General features: G+C 46.0%; 1 protein-coding gene across 5 annotated transcripts in view; it reads left to right on the plus strand.

Moving 5' to 3' along the window:
• Positions 1–18,918, plus strand: part of TTC12 (tetratricopeptide repeat domain 12) — a 47,703-nt gene that overhangs the window by 18,509 nt on the left and 10,276 nt on the right. For all 5 annotated transcript variants that reach the window (XM_055548078.1, XM_055548075.1, XM_055548077.1 and 2 more), the window contains 6 exons: positions 310–381; positions 7,767–7,827; positions 8,250–8,438; positions 10,100–10,169; positions 10,933–11,021; positions 13,089–13,257. In XM_055548078.1, coding sequence (XP_055404053.1) covers positions 310–381; positions 7,767–7,827; positions 8,250–8,438; positions 10,100–10,169; positions 10,933–11,021; positions 13,089–13,257 — 650 coding nt within the window. The remainder of the gene's footprint in view (positions 1–309; positions 382–7,766; positions 7,828–8,249; positions 8,439–10,099; positions 10,170–10,932; positions 11,022–13,088; positions 13,258–18,918) is intronic.

The raw sequence follows: 18,918 nt of genomic DNA on the forward strand, positions 1-18,918 counted from the left end.
AATGTTCAACCAGGGTCAAGAGCTCTTCTAAACTAAGGGTTTCTGGTTTGTTTCCTGGTTGAGTTTCATTAAATGGAAATGAAAACTAGCGAGTATCATGAATTAATTTGATAGAGGGCTTACTTGTGCATCCAGGTTCCTTGGAAGCATCAATTATTTTGGTCACAGATGCACAGAAAAAGTCTTAATTGTCAACTCTGGTGGCTGTCCTGAGAATCAAAGCGCTGCCCTAACCCTATTAGCTGGACAGTTGGTGCTAATAATTTCAAATCTTCCAAAACATCTGATCAGTGATTCTCTTTTATGCAGTGTGATGAAAAATGCACAAAAGCGTATTTCCACATGGGAAAAGCCCACCTAGCCCTAAAGAACTACAGTGTGGTAAGTGCAAGAGGAAGCTTAAGAGGTATGTTTGATCTCGGAGCTGTGCTTCAGAGTGTCTCAGAGGAGAACCACTTTCCTCCAAGTTGATGAGGTGTTAATCCACGTTTTAGTATTTTCCACAGTAGATCTTGGAGTTGAGAAGGATACTGAGTGTCATCTGGTGCAGCCCCGCCTGCTATAGGAACCTCTTCTGCAGTGTCTTCTCCCACTGTTCTTTCAGCCCCAGGAAGAGCATCTCTGGAGAGAAAAGACATAGCAAAAAGATGAAAAACCAAAATTCACTTGTGATCTCTTCACCAGAAAGCAGCCATGCAGATATATGTATACACTGAGATATATTTTGTAATAGCAACTTTATTGACATATAATTCAGGTGTCAAACAATTCTTCTATGGAAGATAAACAACTCAATGGTTTTTAGTGTTTTGTCAGAATTGCACAATCAACTTTAGACCATTTTTGTCACCCACTAGCAGTCAGTTCCCTTCCCTCCACCCCCACCCCCAGTTCACCCCTGGGCAACTAATAATCTACTGCTGTCTTTATCCATTTGCCTGTTCTGCACTATTCATGTAAATAGAACTATACAATTTGTGGTCTCTCATGACTGGCTTCTTTCCCTTAGCATAATGTTTGCAAGTTTCATCCATGCTGTAATACATTAATATATATAGTACTTCATTTCTTTTATTGCCGAACATTATTCCGTTATATGGATATACCACATTTTATTTATCCATTCGTCAGTTGAACATGTGACTTATTTCCACCTTTGGGTATTATGAACATCCATGTACAAGTTTTTGTATGGACACATGTTTACAGTCTATTTGGCTATACACCCAGAAGTGAAACTGATGGAAGAATTGCCCATGTGATTTCCAGAGTGGCTGCATCATTTGGCATTCCTGCCAGCAGTATATGTTTCTGATTTCTCCACGTCCCAGACAATACTTGCTATTTATCTGTCTTTTTTATTATACCCATCCTGATGAGTATACCACCTTATAGTGGTATTTCACAATTTTGGTTTGCATTTCTCTGTTGGCTAATAATGTTGAGCATCTTTTCATGTGCTTATTGGCCATTTTTGGAGAAATGGTTCTTCAGATCCCTTGTCTATTTTATCAATAGGTTGTCTTTTTATATTGAATATAAATGTAATCAATCTGGTATAAATTTATGTTTCTATAACTATTCAATATAAAGTGATATAAATATTATCATAATATAATATTCATATAAATTCTGGATGCAAGTCACTTATCAGATAAATGATTTAAAAATATTTTTTTCATTCTCTGTGTTATCTTTTCAGTTCATAGCACAAAAGTTTTTTTAATTTTTATGCAAGTCTACATAACCTAATTTTTTCCTTTGATCGCTTAGGATTTTGATATTAAATCTAAGAAACCATTGCCTAATCCAAGATCTAAGAGTTTTATGGCTTTAGCACTTGTATTTAGATCTCTGATCCACTTCAAGTTAATTTTTGTACATAGTACTCTTGCCTGGAAAATCCCATGGATGGAGGAGCCTGGTAGGCTGCAGTCCGTGGGGTCGTTAAGAGTCGGACACGACTGAGCGACTTCCCTTTCACTTTTCACTTTCATGCATTGGAGAAGGAAATGGCAACCCATTCCAGTGTTCTTGCCTGGAGAATCCCAGGAATGGGGCAGCCTGGTGGGCTTCCGTCTATGGGGTGGCACAGAGTCAGACACGACTGAAGCGACTTAGCAGCAGTAGCAGCAGCAGCAGTGTGAGGAAGTGATCCAACTTCATTCTTTTACATGTGACTGACTATCCAGCCTCCTGAGAAATCTGTATGCAGGTCAATAAGCAACAGTTAGAACTGGACGTGGGACAACAGACTGGTTCCAAATTGGGAAAGGAGTACGTCAAGGCTGTATATTATCACCCTGCTTATGTAACTTATATGCAAAGTTCAGTTCAGTCCAGTCGCTCAGTCGTGTCCAACTCTGTGCAACCCCATGAACTGCAGTACACCAGGCCTCCCTGTCCATCACCAACTCCCAGAGTTCACCCAAGCCCACGTCCATCGAGTCAGTGATGCCATCCAGCCATCTCATCCTCTGTCGTCCCCTCTCCTCCTGCCCCCAATCCCTCCCAGCATCAGAGCCTTTTCCAATGAGTCAGCTCTTCGCATGAGGTGGCCAAAGTACTGGAGTTTCAGCTTTAGCATAAGTCCTTCCAGTGAACACCCAGGACTGATCTCCTTTAGAATGGACTGGTTGGATCTCCTTGCAGTCCAAGGGACTCTCAAGAGTCTTCTCCAACACCACAGTTCAAAAGCATCAATTCTTCGGCACTCAGCTTTCTTCACAGTCCAACTCTCACATCCATACATGACCACAGGAAAAACCATAGCCTTGACTAGATGGACCTTTGTTGGCAAAGTATGTCTCTGCTTTCGAATATGCTATCTATGTTGGTCATAACTTTCCTTCCAAGGAGTAAGCGTCTTTTAATTTCATGGCTGCAATCATCATCTGCCGTGATTTTGAAGCCCCAAAAAATAAAGTCTGATGCTGTTTCCACTGTTTCTCCATCTACTTCCCATGAAGTGATGGGACCAGATGCCATGATCTTTGTTTTCTGAATGTTGAGTTTTAAGCCAACTTTTTCGCTCTCCTCTTTCACTTTCATCAAGAGGCTTTTGAGTTCCTCTTCACTTTCTGCCCTAAGGGTGGTGTCATCTGCATATCTGAGCTTATTGATATTTCTCCTGGCAATCTTGATTCCAGCTTGTGCTTCTTCCAGCCCAGCATTTTTCATGATGTACTCTGCATATAAGTTAAATAAGCAGGGTGACAATATACAGCCTTGACGTACTCCTTTTCCTATTTGGAACCAGTCTGTTGTTCCATGTCCAGTTCTAACTGTTGCTTCCTGACCTGCATATAGGTTTCTCAAGAGGCAGGTCAGGTGGTCTGGTATTCCCATCTCTTTCAGAATTTTCCACAGTTTATTGTGATCCACACAGTCAAAGGCTTGGCATAGTCAATAAAGCAGAAATAGATGTTTTTCTGGAACTCTCTTGCTTTTTCTATGATCCAGCGGATGTTGGCAATTTGATCTCTGATTCCTCTGCCTTTTTTAAAACCAGCTTGAACATCAGGAAGTTCACGGTTCACATATTGCTGAAGCCTGGCTTGGAGAATTTTGAGCATGACTTTACTAGTGTGTAAGATGACTGCAAGTGTGCGGTAGTTTGAGCATTCTTTGGCATTGCCTTTCTTTGGGATTGGAATGAAAACTGACCTTTTCCAGTCCTGTGGCCACTGCTGAGTTTTCCAAATTTGCTGGCATATTGAGTGCAGCATTTTTATAGCATCATCTTTTAGGATTTGAAATAACTCAACTGGAATTCCATCACCTCCACTAGCTTTGTTGGTAGTGATGCTTTCTAAGGCCCACTTGACTTCACATTCCAGGATGTCTGGCTATATAAAAAAGTACATCATGCGAAATGCCGGGCTGAATGAAGCACAAGCTGGAATCAAGATTGCTGGGAGAAATATCAATAACCTCAGATACGTAGATGACATGACCCTTATGACAGTAAGTGAAGAGGAACTAAAGAGCCTCTTGATGAAAGTGAAAGAGAGGAGTGAAAAAGCTGGCTTAAAACTCAACATTCAAAAAACTAAGATCATGGCATCCAGTCCCATCAGTTCATGGCAAATAGATGGGGAATCAATGGAAACAGTGACAGGCTTTATTTTCTTGGGCTCCAAAATCTGCAGATGGTGACTGCAGCCATGAAATTAAAAGATGCTTGCTCCTTGGAAGAAAAGCTATGACCAACCTCAGTTCAGTTCAGTTCAGTTCAGTCGCTCAGTCGTGTTCGACTCTGTGTGACCCCATGAATCGCAGGACACCAGGCCTCCCTGTCCATCACCAACTCCCAGAGTTCACTCAGACTCATGTCCATCGAGTCAGTGATGCCATCCAACCATCTCATCCTCTGTCGTCCCCTTCTCCTTCTGCCCCCAATCCCTCCCAGCATCAGGGTCTTTTCCAATGAGTCAACTCTTCGCATGAGGTGGCCAAAGTACTGGAGTTTCAGCTTTAGCATCATTACTTCCAAAGAAGTCCCAGGGCTGATCTCCTTCAGAATGGACTGGTTGGATCTCCTTGCAGTCCAAGGGACTCTCAAGAGTCTTCTCCAACACCACAGTTCAAAAGCATCAGTTCTTTGGCACTCAGCCTTCTTCACAGTCCAACTCTCACAACCTAGATAGCATATTAAAAAACAGAAACATTACTTTGCCAACAAAGGTCCATCTAGTCAAAACTATGATTTTTCCTGTAGTTGTGCATGGATGTGAGAGTTGGACTGTAAAGAAAGCTGAGTGGCAAAGAATTGATGCTTTTAAACTGTGGTGTTAGAGAAGACTCTTGAGAGTCTTCTTGGACTGCAAGAAGATCAAACCAGTCAATCCCAAGGAAATCAGTCCTGAATATTTATTGGAAGAACTGATGCTGAAGCTGAAACTCCAGTACTTTGGCCACCTGATGCAAAGAACTGACTCCTTAGAAAAGACCCTGATGCTGGGAAAGATTGAAGGCAGGAGGTGAAGGGGATGACAGAGGATGAGATGGTTGGATGGCATCCCCGACTCAATGGACATGAGTTTGAGTAAACTCCGGGAGTTGGTGATGGACAGGGAGGCCTGGCGTGCTGCAGTCCGTGGGGTCGCAGAGTCGGACATGACTGAGCGACTGAACTGAACTGAAATCCCTTATTTGTCTCTCTTCACCCTTTCCCCTTTGGTAACTATAAGTTTTTTTCCTATGTCTGTAGGTCTATTTCTATGTAAGTTCATTGTGTCATTTCTTTTTTTTTAGATTTCACATGTAAGGAATATCATGATATTTGTCTTTTCCTGGCTTACTTCACTTGGTATGATAATTTCTAGGTCTGTCCGTGTTGATGCAAATGGAATTATTTTATTCTTTTTTATGGCTGAGTAATATAAATAATAAATGCTGGAGAGGGTGTAGAGAGAAAGTAACCCTCCTACATTGTTGGTGGGAATGTAAATTGGACAACAGTGTGGAGGTTCCTTAAAAACACTAAAAACAGAGCTACCTTAGGATCCCATAATCCCACTCCTGAGCGTATATCCAGGGAAAGTCATAATTCGAAAAGATGCATACACCCCAGTGTTCTCTGTAGCACTGTTTGCAATAGCCAAGACATGTAAGCAGCCTAAATGCCCATCGACAGATGAACGAATAAGGAAGATGTGGTATATTTACGCAGTGGAATGTTATTCAGACAGATGGAATTTTAGTGGAGATTGCATTGAATTGCATTGAATATTGTTGACAATATTAAGGCTTCAAATCCATGAACACGAGATGTCTTTCCATTTACAAGATATTATACGTTTAATAAGAAATTGCCCCCTGTTGTACATTAAAAAAAAATTATTCTCTGTTAGATTTTAATTCAAAAATAATACAAACTTATCATAATAAAGTCAAATAATAGGTAAAAAGGAAAATGTTAATCTCCTGTCCACCAAATTCCATTTATTCACTCATTTATTCAGTTATTTAATTCACTTAGCAAATATTTAATGCATACTCTCTGTGTCCCAGGCACTGTTCTAGGCAGCAGGAATGCAGTAGCAAACAAGACAAAATCCTTGACTCACTTTCTTGCAGTGAGGGTGACCTGTCACAAGATAGAAACCAAATAAGCAGATGTGTGGTGCGTTAGATAGTGATAAGTGTCCCTGAGAAAACTAAATTGGGAAGTGGTGAAGGTGAGATTGGTTTTATAGAGAGTGGCCAGGGAAAGATTCTCTGAAGGAAAGGAGGGCAGGAAGTGAGGAAGCCATGTGGATATACAGTGGAGAAATGGTCCAGATAGACAGATGGTTAGAATAGAGCGAGCAAGGAGGGTGAGAGGAGATATGGTGAGCCCGTGGGAGTGTGTGAGGGACTGATGCCCTAGGGCCCTACAGGTTTTTCGAAGGACCTGAACTTTTATTTTGAGTGCCCTGGGAACCATCAGAAGGTTTTGAGTAAAGAAGCGAAATGATTTGAGTTGTGTTTTGAAGGATCACTCTGCTGTATTGAGAATGTATCTTGACAGGGTAGGAAAAGGACAGGAAACCAGTCAGAATGCTATTGCAACAAATTATCCAAGTGAGAGGTGGTGATGGCTTGCACCAGGTTGCTGACAGTGAAGGTGCTGAGAAGTGAGGGGTTCTGCTTATATACTGACAATGAAGTCAACAAGCATTACTGATAGATTAGAGCTAGGGTTAAAAAGAAGTTGGAAACAGGGATATCGTCTTAGTCCTTTGGGGTTCCATAGACCAGGTGGCTTATACAACGAAGGTTTATTTCTCCCAATTCTGGGAAGTCCAAGATCAAGATGCTGGCAAATTCAGTGTCTGCTGAGGGCCTGTGTCCCAGTTCCTAGGCAGCCGGCAGGAGCAAGGAAGCTGTCTGGGGACGGCTCCACCTCATGACCCAGTCACCTCCCAGAGCCCACACATCCAGATCCATCACACTGGGGATTAGGTTTCACCATGAATTTTGGGAAGATCCAAACATTCAGTCTATTACAGTTACCATGTTCGATATCCGGCAGCACTCTTCCCTGTTTTAATGTGATGTTTTTTTCCTTCAGTTTATTTCTTAATCCTGACCTTCTAGATGAGTCTTGAGCCTTTAAGATATCTGAGAACCATTTTTTTTACCCCCTGAGCTTTTCTTCTCTGCCCTAAGCCTGTCATCCTAAACCCATTAGCAAGAATCTTTCTTCTGCAGAAACTTTCTAACAGTGTCCTCAGTGAGAGCCCCTCACTCTCGGGTGTTCTGGTTGACTATTCCACGGCAAGTGAGCAGCCCCTCACTAGCCCTTCGCAGCCTGCACATTTAAATAAGCAACTGTCTCCTCCTGTTCTGAAGTCTCCGTCAACAATGTTTCTAGCTTCATTTATTTCCTTATTCCACGTGGGCATATCTGACAGGTAGCCTCCCATCCTCTCTCAGTGCAAATATCACATCTGAATTTTGCATTTACCTTATGATTATTCCTCTCCCAGCCAGTCATGAACCATGAGAATTTAGGAGTGGTTATTTTCCATCACAGACTGTATCTGACAACACTATTTTTAAAAATGAATTTTGAAATAATGCCCGTTGCCCCACAGAACCAGAGAAGCCTAAACAAAATGTCAAATGCACGCTGTGTTCCCCATGCCTGCCTCCGACGAGGGGAGCAAGGGAGGCTGGGAGGAGATAATGAAGAAGCCAAGCCCTGTGGTACCCAGTGCCTTTCTTATAATCACCACTCCCCACTAGCCACTCTTCATGGCCTTGTTTCTTTCTTCCAGTCTAGAGAGTGTTATCAGAAGATCTTAGAAATAAACCCCCAGCTGCAGACACAGGTAAAAGGTGAGACTTGCGGTTGACGTCCTTGTTTGAATTGCACCTCCCGCTGTGCTCTGGCTCTGGGATGCCCTCCGTGCCTTCTCTGCACTTGGCCATGGGCACAGCCTTGCCCGGCCCTGCACAGTCCAGTCCTCTCATTAACCACCCTGCCTGCCTCCTCTTTCTCTGTTCTTGGCCTTCCTCCTTTTCTCTACCATCCTCCCTTCAAGCCTTTTAGACCGCAAGCGATGTTGTCCTTGAATGATTCCAACATGTTTTAAGATTCTGGGTAGAAACTATACACTCTTCCTAAAAGTTTTCCACGCTGAAAACAAGTTTGAATTATTCTCATGCTTTCTGCCTCTCAACTTTCCATCTTCAGAAAAAGGTTGGTGCACGAGCTGCTTGTTAGGATGTTGGTGTGCCTCTCCTCCTTGTTTTGCTAGAGTACCTGAATCAGGTAGATCTTCGAGAGAAAGCAGACATTCAAGAGAAGGAAGCCCAGGAGTCACTGGACTCAGGAAAGAACTCGGCCGTGACGACCAAGAATCTTCTGGAGACTCTTTCCAAGCCTGATCAGATCCCTTTGTTCTACGCAGGGGGGATTGAAATCCTGACTGAGATGATGAAGGATTGTAAGCCAGCAGTGTGTGTGATCTCATGAATGTTGTCTAGTCTGAAGGGACAGAGTTTAGAGGTCTGACCATAGGAGGCAAAGAATCCCTTCCTCCCTTCCCATCACAAATATTGATTGAAGATTTATTATAATGCAGGTGCTAAAGGGGGTGCTTAAGAAATATCCCCCACCCCAGCCAGCTCCATCCTCTCCTCTGCTGACACTGCACACACACCTGCAATAAATAGCAGACACACAATGCGACAAAAAACACAGACAGCACACACCCACTGCATACGTACTTAACATGCACACACAGCACGTGCTCACAGCATGTGTACTTGTGTCACATACATCACACACACACACACCATGCACACGGGATACAGACACCATATATGCTTATATCACATATCCACACACCACACACATCACCTCTCGTCTGTTCCCCACGGGCTGCATATACCCACACACCATTTCCATACCCCACACATACCCCATGTGAAAGTCGCTCGGTCACGTCTGACTCTTTGTGACCCCATGGACTGTAGCCAGCCAGGCTCCTCTGTCCATGGAATTCTCCAGGCTAGAATGCTGGGGTGGGTAGCCATTCCTTTCTCCAGGGGATCTTCCCAATTCAGGGATCAAACCCAGATCTCCTGCATTATAGGGGGATTCTTTACTGTCTAAACCACCAGGGAAGCCCCAAAATACTGGAATTGGGTAGCCTATGCCTTCTACAGTGGCTCTTCCTGACCCAGGAATCAAACTGGGGTCTCCTGCATTGCAGGCAGATTCTTTACTGTCTGAACCACTAGGGAAACCCCAAAATAATGGAGTGGGTAGCCTATCCCTTCTCCAGGGGATCTTCCCAATCCAGGAATCAAACCAGGATCTCCTGCATTGCAGGCAGATTCTTTACCAGCTGAGCCTACCAGGGAAGCCCCACATATCCCATATATACCCCCAAACACCTTGTGTTATCCCCACATATCTCCCCCCAACTATAGAGGAATGGAAGACAGAATTTTGTAAGATAAACCATGAAGTTCATCCCAGTCACACTTGATAGTTTCTTAGGATGTGAAAAGAGTTTCAGAGCAAACATCAGCTCTCCTCCTGCTAATGAGACCCATACTGCTCTCTCTTACCAGTTCCTGTCATCACTGATCCCAGGACTGAAACCTTCCTTGCTTCTCAGTGCCAGAATGCTGTTAGTTTGTACAAATGGATGGAGTCTAACTTCTCTTTAGTGTACAGTGGAGGGTGCTCAAACACCCCTGCAGTAGCTTCTTGATGATTATCAGTTCCTCTCTAGAGCCTGGAAACAGCTTCAAAATAAACATTTAAGAACAGATGGATATGCCAGTTCTTCCAGGAGTTTAAGCAGCTCCTGGAAACTCTCTAAAGCTTACAAAATGAGGAGTTGTCAGATCACTCACGGGGCCACCCGGACCCAGCTCTCCCGTGAACAGGATGTCCCTCTTACTGTGGTACCAAGTGGCTGATGACAGGTGTAGGTTTCAGAATGGAAGGCATTAGTTTCTGCCCAAACTGTGAATTTGGTGACCTAGACATTCCATATTGGGTTTCTGTTATCATCTGGCTCAGTGACAGCTAGACAGTTCAGGCAGACAGTTCGGGATTCTGACGATGTGGTTTTCTCCGAATTTGTTTCAGGCACAGAACGAACTTTATTCAGAACAAACAATGGATTCAGTATCATCAATGAGAATGAGGTCATAAGAAGGTAGGGATGCTTGTAAAGACAGCCTGGCCTCAAAGCAAGGAAAGACAACCATTTCTTATGCAATCAGAGACTCAGTACACAGGCAGCGTGATGGTAGATGGTACTACGATCAGTCGATACTGGGTGCCATGTGAACACCCTTGAGCGGTGAGCAGTTAGAGTTACACCACAGTTAACAACTGCAGAGAGAGGAAAGTTAGCAAAACTTGCCAGGGTTCCTCCAAGCCCTTCAAAGTCAGAGAAATGACCATTCTTGCTGGTTTTCCCACCAGTTTTTGCAAGATGGCTCTTTGTTGTTTTCCTCTTTTGGAATTTGCTGATCATTTCAGGAAATGAGATCTGTTGGGTCCTGGCTGATCCCATTTATAATTTCATCTGAAGAAAGGCTCATATGGCAGGAGGTAGTTTGCTAAATGTATTTTAATTTTATTTTGTACTTCAGCTGTTCTGATGCAGTTCCTGGGGATTAGGACAAGACGTGGGTTGGAGTCACTGGCACACATTTGCGGGCGTGAGGAGGCCCGTGGACAGTTCGCTGGTCTGGTGCAGCCATCGCCCTGGCCCCTGGCTCACTGTCCTTTCTCCAGGCAGCCCCAGCTCCCTCAGCTGCATCCTTGTCCTGGACCTCACTTCAGGGCTTAGCAGTCCCTCGGTCCTGGTGACCTGCTTAAACCCACATTTGAGGAGTCGGGGGGTGAAATGAAACCAACTGAAGGAACATCAAGACTGCAATTTCAATATGCCTCTCCCTTTCACACTGTAGGTGCTTTTCTACAGCGGGAAAAGATGCCGTGGAAGAGACGGTGTGCTTATCTGTTCTCAGACTCTGGCAGGCAGTGTGCAGCGAGAACGGTAAGCCAGGGAACCGCCATCGGTCATCATCGGTGCACAGTAATGGGAGAGTTACAGAGCAGGGGCGGGGGCAGGTGTGATTGTTCCCCTGGGACAGGCCCTGGAGCGTGGACGTCTAGACCGTCCCCTGGAAAAAGCATACAGACTTGTGCTGCACTCTCATAGCTGCCTCCACGCAGGCAAGGTCACGGTCGGCATCACATCTCATCACCTGGGCGCTTGCCCTGGTCTTTGCAGACAAGAAGCTTCACTTCATGCATTGGCAGTGGGGCAAGTAAAGCTTTTCCTTTTCTGTGCTGAAAAATAGTGCTGCTTTTTGCTGACCGTAGTACCCATTTCAGCATCATGAGATTTACGGCCATCCCTGATGGCCTCTTGTGACACTGATTAATACTGAGTGCCTAATAGTGAGACAGTGACATGCTTTGGGAATTTTATTTACCCTAACTCTTCCCTTTTTACATATTAGCATCTTCCGGGGTTTGCTAAATTTTTATACAGTTGCCACTTCAGTGACCTCAATGTAAATAAATATTTTAGGTGTTTCTCTCATTTTTTGAAAAAGTGTTTTTTCAAATGAGGGAGAATGTTTGACTTTGAACACAAAACAGTGAAAATGGGAATGGTGATAGCTGTGTCTCCATGCTTGGGTTCTCGTGGGAAGTCAGCGAGGGAGCTTATGAATGCAGCCTGTAAATGCTTAAATGCTGAATATGAGAGAATATAATTTTTTTTATTCATTTAGTAGAGTGGAGGAATCACCTTAAATTCTAGAAGTCTTAGGTTCTAGAGAATCAGGGGGCCTCTTCCATGAAGGGAATTATGCTCAGACTAACATCCTTATCAAGGTGCCCTGCCTCTCGTAGGGCACTGCCTGGGCTCTGGGGGGTGTTTGCGTAGATCCCCTTGCCTGAGGTTAAGAAGATGGACTTGACGACAAGGTGTTCCCTCAGTCTGAATGGGACCTGTCTCCCTCTATACAGCCCCACTTCCTCAGTCTGCACCCTACTTTGGTTTCTGTGAACCTTGAGGTCACATCTTTTTTAACATCTGGAAAAATACCATCAGACACAACTTAGGACATAAATGCTCTGTCTCAGATGAATGGAATCTTGGTGTATCCAATTCAATAAATACAGAGACATTTTTAAATAGGACAAAGGAATGCTTAAAAGTAAAGGCGTGGAAATAGGTCTGGGATATAGTGCTGACTGGAGAGAAAAGCCAATTATGGGAAGGAGGTATTATATTTTAACATTATTCATATGATGAATATGTTTCCCTTAGGGAAAGTGCTTACCTGGAGGAGGTTACAGAGAAGAAACTTTTATTTTCAGCTGTATTCACATTTTGTGTTATTTGAGTTGTTGACAGTGAGCTACGGTCCATTTTTTTTCTGTAATCTAAACAAACTGTGCTCTGTTTCAGAGCTCAGCCTCATGTTCCAGCCTGTATCCCTCTGCCTGCTCTCAGATAAATTCATGCACTGGTTTAGAAAATGAACTGGGTGATGGGGGAGAGGGCATATCCAATGCTACCACCCTGGAAATAGTTCACAGCCAGGAAGGGTAGTGTGCTTCATTCATTAATGTTCTCATGTTGTCATTCCAGTTTTCTAGAAAGAACTCAGATGGTTGCTTTGGCCTTTAGATGAAAATCGATGGTCTAAAGCTCTTTCACCATTCAGCTGATTTCTTTCCCTTTCTTCACATTTCCGGATACCGTCCACCATGGAGCCTTTGGCAAGAACAGTGATACTAGCTAACATATATGTATGTGCCAGCCCCTGTTCTCCACACCGTCACGCATTAACTCATTGCATCGTCATGACAACTGTTACGTTGGTCCTCTTCCTCGTTCCGCTAATGAGGAAGCTAAGGGATCGATAACTCGGCTACGGTCATTTCCTGATCGTTCAGACCGAACAGCCTGCTTCTAGAATCCGTGCTCTTACCTTCATTATCCTGCCTCGTGGAGAAGAGTTGGGTTTCCCGTTTAGAGGAGGGAAGACAGAGCCCACGTGACCGTCGTGGTCTGCACGAGGCTGATGTGCCCTGTGTTTTGCAGAGGAGAACCAGCGCCTGCTTGTGCTGCGTCCGGACACGGGCCCACTTCTGCCCTCCCTGCTGGCCTCCAGGGTCCCGGCCATCCGGCAGCAGAGCCTGGCCCTGCTGCTGCAGCTCGCTCAGACGGAGAACGGACGGAACCTGATCATCGGCCACCTTGACCTGATCCGGTAAGGCTCGGTGTGCGTGCGGGCAGGAGCTTCCCTGCGGCATCTCAGGTTTTACCTGCCACATTAAGACCTGTCCCCTTTCCCACATCTCTGACATGAGAGGAGCCAGCTGACCAGATTAAGGGTTGAACACCAGAAGGAGCCTGTGAGAGGAACACTCCCTCTTAAGGACCTCCAGGACAAACTCCTGTCTGAACTTACTACCATGGACAGTGTCACTTCTGCGCTTGTTTCTTTCTTTTCACAGGTTTATTTATCTGGTTGTGCCAGGTCTTAGTTGTGGCAGGCAGGATCTTTGGTTGAGGCATGCAAACTCTTAGCTGCGGCATGTCAGACCAAGTTCCCTGGCTGGGGATCGAACCCAGGTCCCCTGCGTGAGTCTTAACCCCTGGGCCACCAGGGAACAACCCTGCAGACCATGTAAATATGGCGGCATTTGCAAAACCCGATTTGGAACCTACCTGTAAAACGGGCCATTTGCCTCTGCTCTTTTAGCCTCAGTCTTGGCTCCACCCTGCTCCTGTTCTTACTTTTCTTCGTTTATTCCTGTTTCAGGTCATACTACCTGATTTTACTTATCCTTAAATCCTTTCTGGAGTGAGTAGGGTATAAATAAATACAACACATCTCAAATGCTGTTGCATGTAGGTCTTTCCAAGGCTTAAGGTGATAGGAATGGAATGTGCCTCTTTCCCAAGTAGACTTTTATTTTTTTTAATTTTAAATGAGCCATAGTGATTCTGCCTGGTGCTTTTCCATCTAAAGATTATTAGTTTGAATATGTGAAATTGCCACTTTTTATGTCAAGAAAAGGTTGCATGTTGGCAACTCCATGTGGTTCAATTTAAAAGAAATAGTAGCCGTGATCGTGTCTGTGTGTGCATCTGTGTGTGTGCTCAGTCGCGTCCAGCTCTTGCAACTCACAGACTGTAGCCCGCCAGGCTCCTCTGTCCATGGGATTCTCCAGGCAAGAACACTGGAGCGGGGTGCCACTTCCTCCTCCAGAGGACTCCCGACCCAGGGATTGAACCCAAGTTCTTGTGTCAGCTGCACAGGCCGGTGGTCCTTTACCACTGCACCATCTGGGAACCCCGCCGTGGTTATACCTTTACCACTGCACCATCTGGGAACCCCGCCGTGGTTATACCTTTACCACTGCACCATCTGGGAACCCCCGCCGTGGCTATACCTTTGCTTTTTAAGTGCTTCCTATGTAATCTAAAAACAGAATTTGGCTTCCGATTCTATTCACTATTATCTCACTGGGAAGGAGACAAGATAAGTGTCCTTCCCCCATTTCACAGGTGGGGTAAGAGAGTGACTCGGGTCATCTCAGCCAGCTGTCTCCCAGGCCATGGAGCTTGCTCCTAGTTTCTGTTCCCCGTTAGAAAGGCAGCCAAATCTGAAGCCGTGTCAGACCTGCTTGGACCATGCTGAGAGTTCTGGTGCCTGTCCCATGTTGGTGAGGAGGCCCATGGGTGCTGAGGACGGTATGGGGATGAGCCTGGGCTCTGGCTTGCCCCTTCTCAGCCCAGCCCAGCCCTGCGGCTCACAGGACAAGCCCTGGCAGCCCCTGAAGCTCAGCGCACACGGGCAGATGGGTCGTTAGCGGAGTTAAGTCATCAAAAGCACATTTCACATTTCAGATGGCTCTGCAGTCATTTCCTCAGTACCTTCAGCATGTTTTTTTGTTTGGTTTTGGTCTCTTTGAGTAAATACAGCCACAGTTTTCATAAGCTTTCCCCACCCCCCGCCCAAGCTTGCTTTTGAATTGCTTGAGTTTCATTTGCATTTTTCCAGCGTCTTGGCGTTTGTCATCATCTTGTGCAGTACAGCCTACTTGCTTTAGACGAAGAAACCTCCGTTTATCAGCCCTGTGCCCATTCCTCTTGTTAATATCTATCTCCGGGTAAACTGGAACGAGGTGGAACGTGTTCTCTGAAATGAGGTAGTTTGAAACAGGCCAGGTCCCATGACCCTCGCATTCCTGCCCGTATGAGAAAGTGAAGGGACAAATGTGCATGGCAGCAGCAGAGTGAAGGCCAGTGTCCCTTTGTGAAAAGTGCTGGGGCTTAGATTGCAGCAGTCGGGAGCCTCAGCCTTCCACGTGTCTCTTCCTGCTTGCGTGACCCAGGAAACTGCTAAGCCCTGATGCGCCTGGTATCTCATCTGTATCAGAGACTTATGGTGAAACTTCAGAGAGGTGATGCCTATATGCCAGGTAAACTTTTTTCTGCCGCATTTGACAGATTAGTCTCTTGGCTTAACCAAGAGAACTCATCTTGTTTTTCTGTAAACCAAAAGACTAAAGATAGTAATAGCTGGTTTGGTGGCTTAGTGATGGCAGGGTCAAGGTCTCTGTCCCTCTCTTGACCTTTCCCTCATGGTCACATAAGGCTGCTGCAACTCCAAGCATCACATCCCTCTTTAAGACAGATTAGCACCAACTGGGTCTGTCCCTTTTATCAAGAGGAGCTGCTGCTTTTGTTTCTCTTTGGTCAGAACTGTGTCACATGCCACCCTGGAGGGGAGATGGTTCCAGCTTCTGAGGCAGAACCAGGCAGGACAGAAGCGGGGTAACGGGATGTCTGGTTCACCAGAAAACAGCATCTGCCACATCAAAGAAAGCAACTACTATCACGCCTGACATGTGGTTTGGACTCAATAATGACTTTTGCACCACTTTCTATCTTCTGGGTCTATTATTGCTCAGGGTCCTAAACTAAGGTGAAAGCACACTTACTGGTTATTTAGACCATTTTCTGACCTATGGTCCCTCTACTTTGTCCATCAGCTGCAGGTCAGCAGAGCAGAACATCTGCCAAAAAAGGACACGCCTGTCATCTGTGTCCAGTTAGGGTGTGCATTTTGGCTCATTTATGTCTCCCAAATACAAAACCCAGAGAATCTTAGACCCCTGGCTCTTCTTCTGTGTCACTCAGGTTAGTTAGTATTCATCGCAAGACTAAAGAAAACAGGTTTGCTTTGGTGAGGGAAGAATCCGAGCTGAGGGAAATAAATGATTTCTGACAGCAGGAACACTGGATGGTCTCCTGAGGAAGTTGGGGTTTTGCAGAACCCCCAGCGTGGAGGGACCGTAGCAGCAGTCCAGTCCAGCCCCACCCAGCACACTGTCCCCTCTGGGGTTTCCCAGAAGGCCTGTGTGTGAGGCGCTGCAGGGAAGATTCCAGCATTTGCATTTTCTTCTTCTCCCTTTGACTGGGATGGGCGCCACAGCGGCTCACAGGGTAGGGTCTCTCCCCAGTTAAGGAGAGGAGCATGCTCTGTTGCGGAACAGTTCTGACTGATACAAGATGATCTCCTTACACCAAACACAAGCTGCCTCCCCCACCGCCCCGCGGCAGGTCTGCCTTCTGCACTGAGGCCTCGGTTCTGTCTGTCGAAGGCCTACGGGTTGTATCCACTCTCCCTCTGTCCACTGTTTGATGTGTCCAAAGACACTGACATTTTCTGGCCCCACACATCCTTGTTTCCTCAACCATTCCTCAGGTGGTTTGGCTTCCAGACCCCTCCCAGAACAAGCTGCTAAATAAACCCAGTACCATACATGTGGGTGACTGGAAGCCATGCTCCTGAACATAAGAACACAATCTGATGGGCTCTTTTCTGTCTATCTCCCATTGTAGCCTCATGGCATCTGCTTTTAATGATATCATTCTTTCTGGCCCTCCTCCTACCCTCTGCTATTCCTTCTTGGCTCCCTGGGTGACCCCCCTTTATGCTTTCATTTTTCCAGGTCAGGGACTCCAGCATCCTGTCCTTGGCCCTCTTCTCGTCCATGGCCCCAGTTATCACATCTAAGTCTCTTTCTCAGATGTTAGAAGGAAGCATCCTTCTGTCACTGGGCACCTCCATCACAACGTCCCAAGTATCATAAACTTAGTAATTTTACCATAAGCTTAGTAATTTTATATAAGCTTAGTAATTTTATCATAAGCTTAGTAATTTTATCATAAACTTAGTATTTCAAAAGTAGTTCTTCAAACCCACACTCCCTAGCTGAACTTCCTGTCTTCGTATATGGCATTTTCATCTGCCCTGCTGCCTAGGCCAGAATCCTGGGAGCTCCCTGGATGGCTCCCTCCCCACACCCCTCAGGAGATGGTACTTGTCAGTCCTGCTTCCTCAGCATCTCGTGGACCGCACTTCCTGTCTCTCTCCTGCAGTGTCTCAGGCATTCCTTCTAGGTCATCATGAGGCCTCGTTCTTCTCGACTGTACGTCTTACTCTGCCCCGTCCCAGCTCCTCCCTTGACCTTGGTTGTCTGAACAGTCCCAGCTCTCCCCCGCTGGAGTCCCTGCCTCCTGTGCCATCTGCTGTAATCCACCTCTGCCGCACCACCAAAGGGATTTGTCCCAAATGCACATCTGTCCTGTTATTTTCCTACTTAAAATGCTGAAAGGACTTTCTACTGCCTACTAGACGAGTTCTTGAACATCTGAGAAATAGAGTCTCTAGGAATCACCTGGGGACTTTATTTAAATGCAGCTTTGGGGCTTCCCTGGTAGCTCAGCGGTAAAGAATCCACCTGCCAAAGCAGGAGACATGGTTTGATGCCTGGTCCATGAAGATCCCACATGCACAGAGCAATAGGCGCATGCCACGACTACTGAGCCTGTGCTCTCGAGCCCAGGAGCTGCAGCTACAGAACCCACACGCCCTAGAGCCCATGCTCCGCAACAAGAGAGGCCGCTGCAGTAAGGAGCCCTTGAACCACAACTAGAGAAAAGCCCACACAGCAGTGACGACCCAGCACAGCCAAATAAATAAATAAAATTATAAAATGCAACTTCCTGGAACTTCCTCTCACTCAGAAACTGAGAGAGGCTCAAGAGCCTGCAGCCCACCTTACCCCACCATAACCCGCACCAGGCAGGTCATCCACAGCCCACACTTGGGACTCAGGACGCCCAGGGAAAGTACAGACATTCCAGAAGGCCATAGACAGTCCATCGTGACCCAGGCTGGCTGCTCCCTGTCCACTAGCAGGACACCCTACTAGCTGTGAGGACCCACTAGCAGTCCCCAAGTGTGTCTCTGCCGTTTCACGCCTTGTCATCTCTGACTGCTGTGCCCTCTGCCTCTCCTGTCCCCACATGCCTGACGCGGGCCTGCAAGCTCCTTGGAGCTGGGACCTTGTCTTTTTCCACTTGGCACAGAGTCAGTGCCAGTGAGTGCTGTTGACTGCCTGGACAAAGGGACAAGTAGCCAGCGCTCCACTTTCAAGTGAGGCGGGAATGTCCACTTCATCTCCATCCTCCCACAGCTCTTGCCAGGTGGGCTCCATGCCCACTTGACATGTGCTTGTTTTATCCTGTCACCTGACACATGTCACCGTAGGAGGCCAGGCGCTCAGCACGGTGTCCCGGCCAAGCACAGCACTCGGCATGCTGTAGATGCTCGGTATGGACTTGCCAGATGGACACGTGACTTCTACTCCCATCGTCCTGGTGCCGGTCAGCCCTTAAGGCAGCCTGATACCCCATTACGTTTTGTGGCAGCCGCACCAGACTGTTTGCTCATATCCTGGGTTTGCAGTTGGCTAAAAATCTTAAGTCTTTTTCACATGAGTCAGTTATCAACCAGGTCTCCCATTTCTGTTACTTAAACAGATTTTCCAGCTCTCAGTGAAGGACTTTA

Source organism: Bubalus kerabau, chromosome 15 (genome assembly GCF_029407905.1).
Source record: "Bubalus kerabau isolate K-KA32 ecotype Philippines breed swamp buffalo chromosome 15, PCC_UOA_SB_1v2, whole genome shotgun sequence".
NCBI lineage: Eukaryota > Metazoa > Chordata > Mammalia > Artiodactyla > Bovidae > Bubalus > Bubalus kerabau.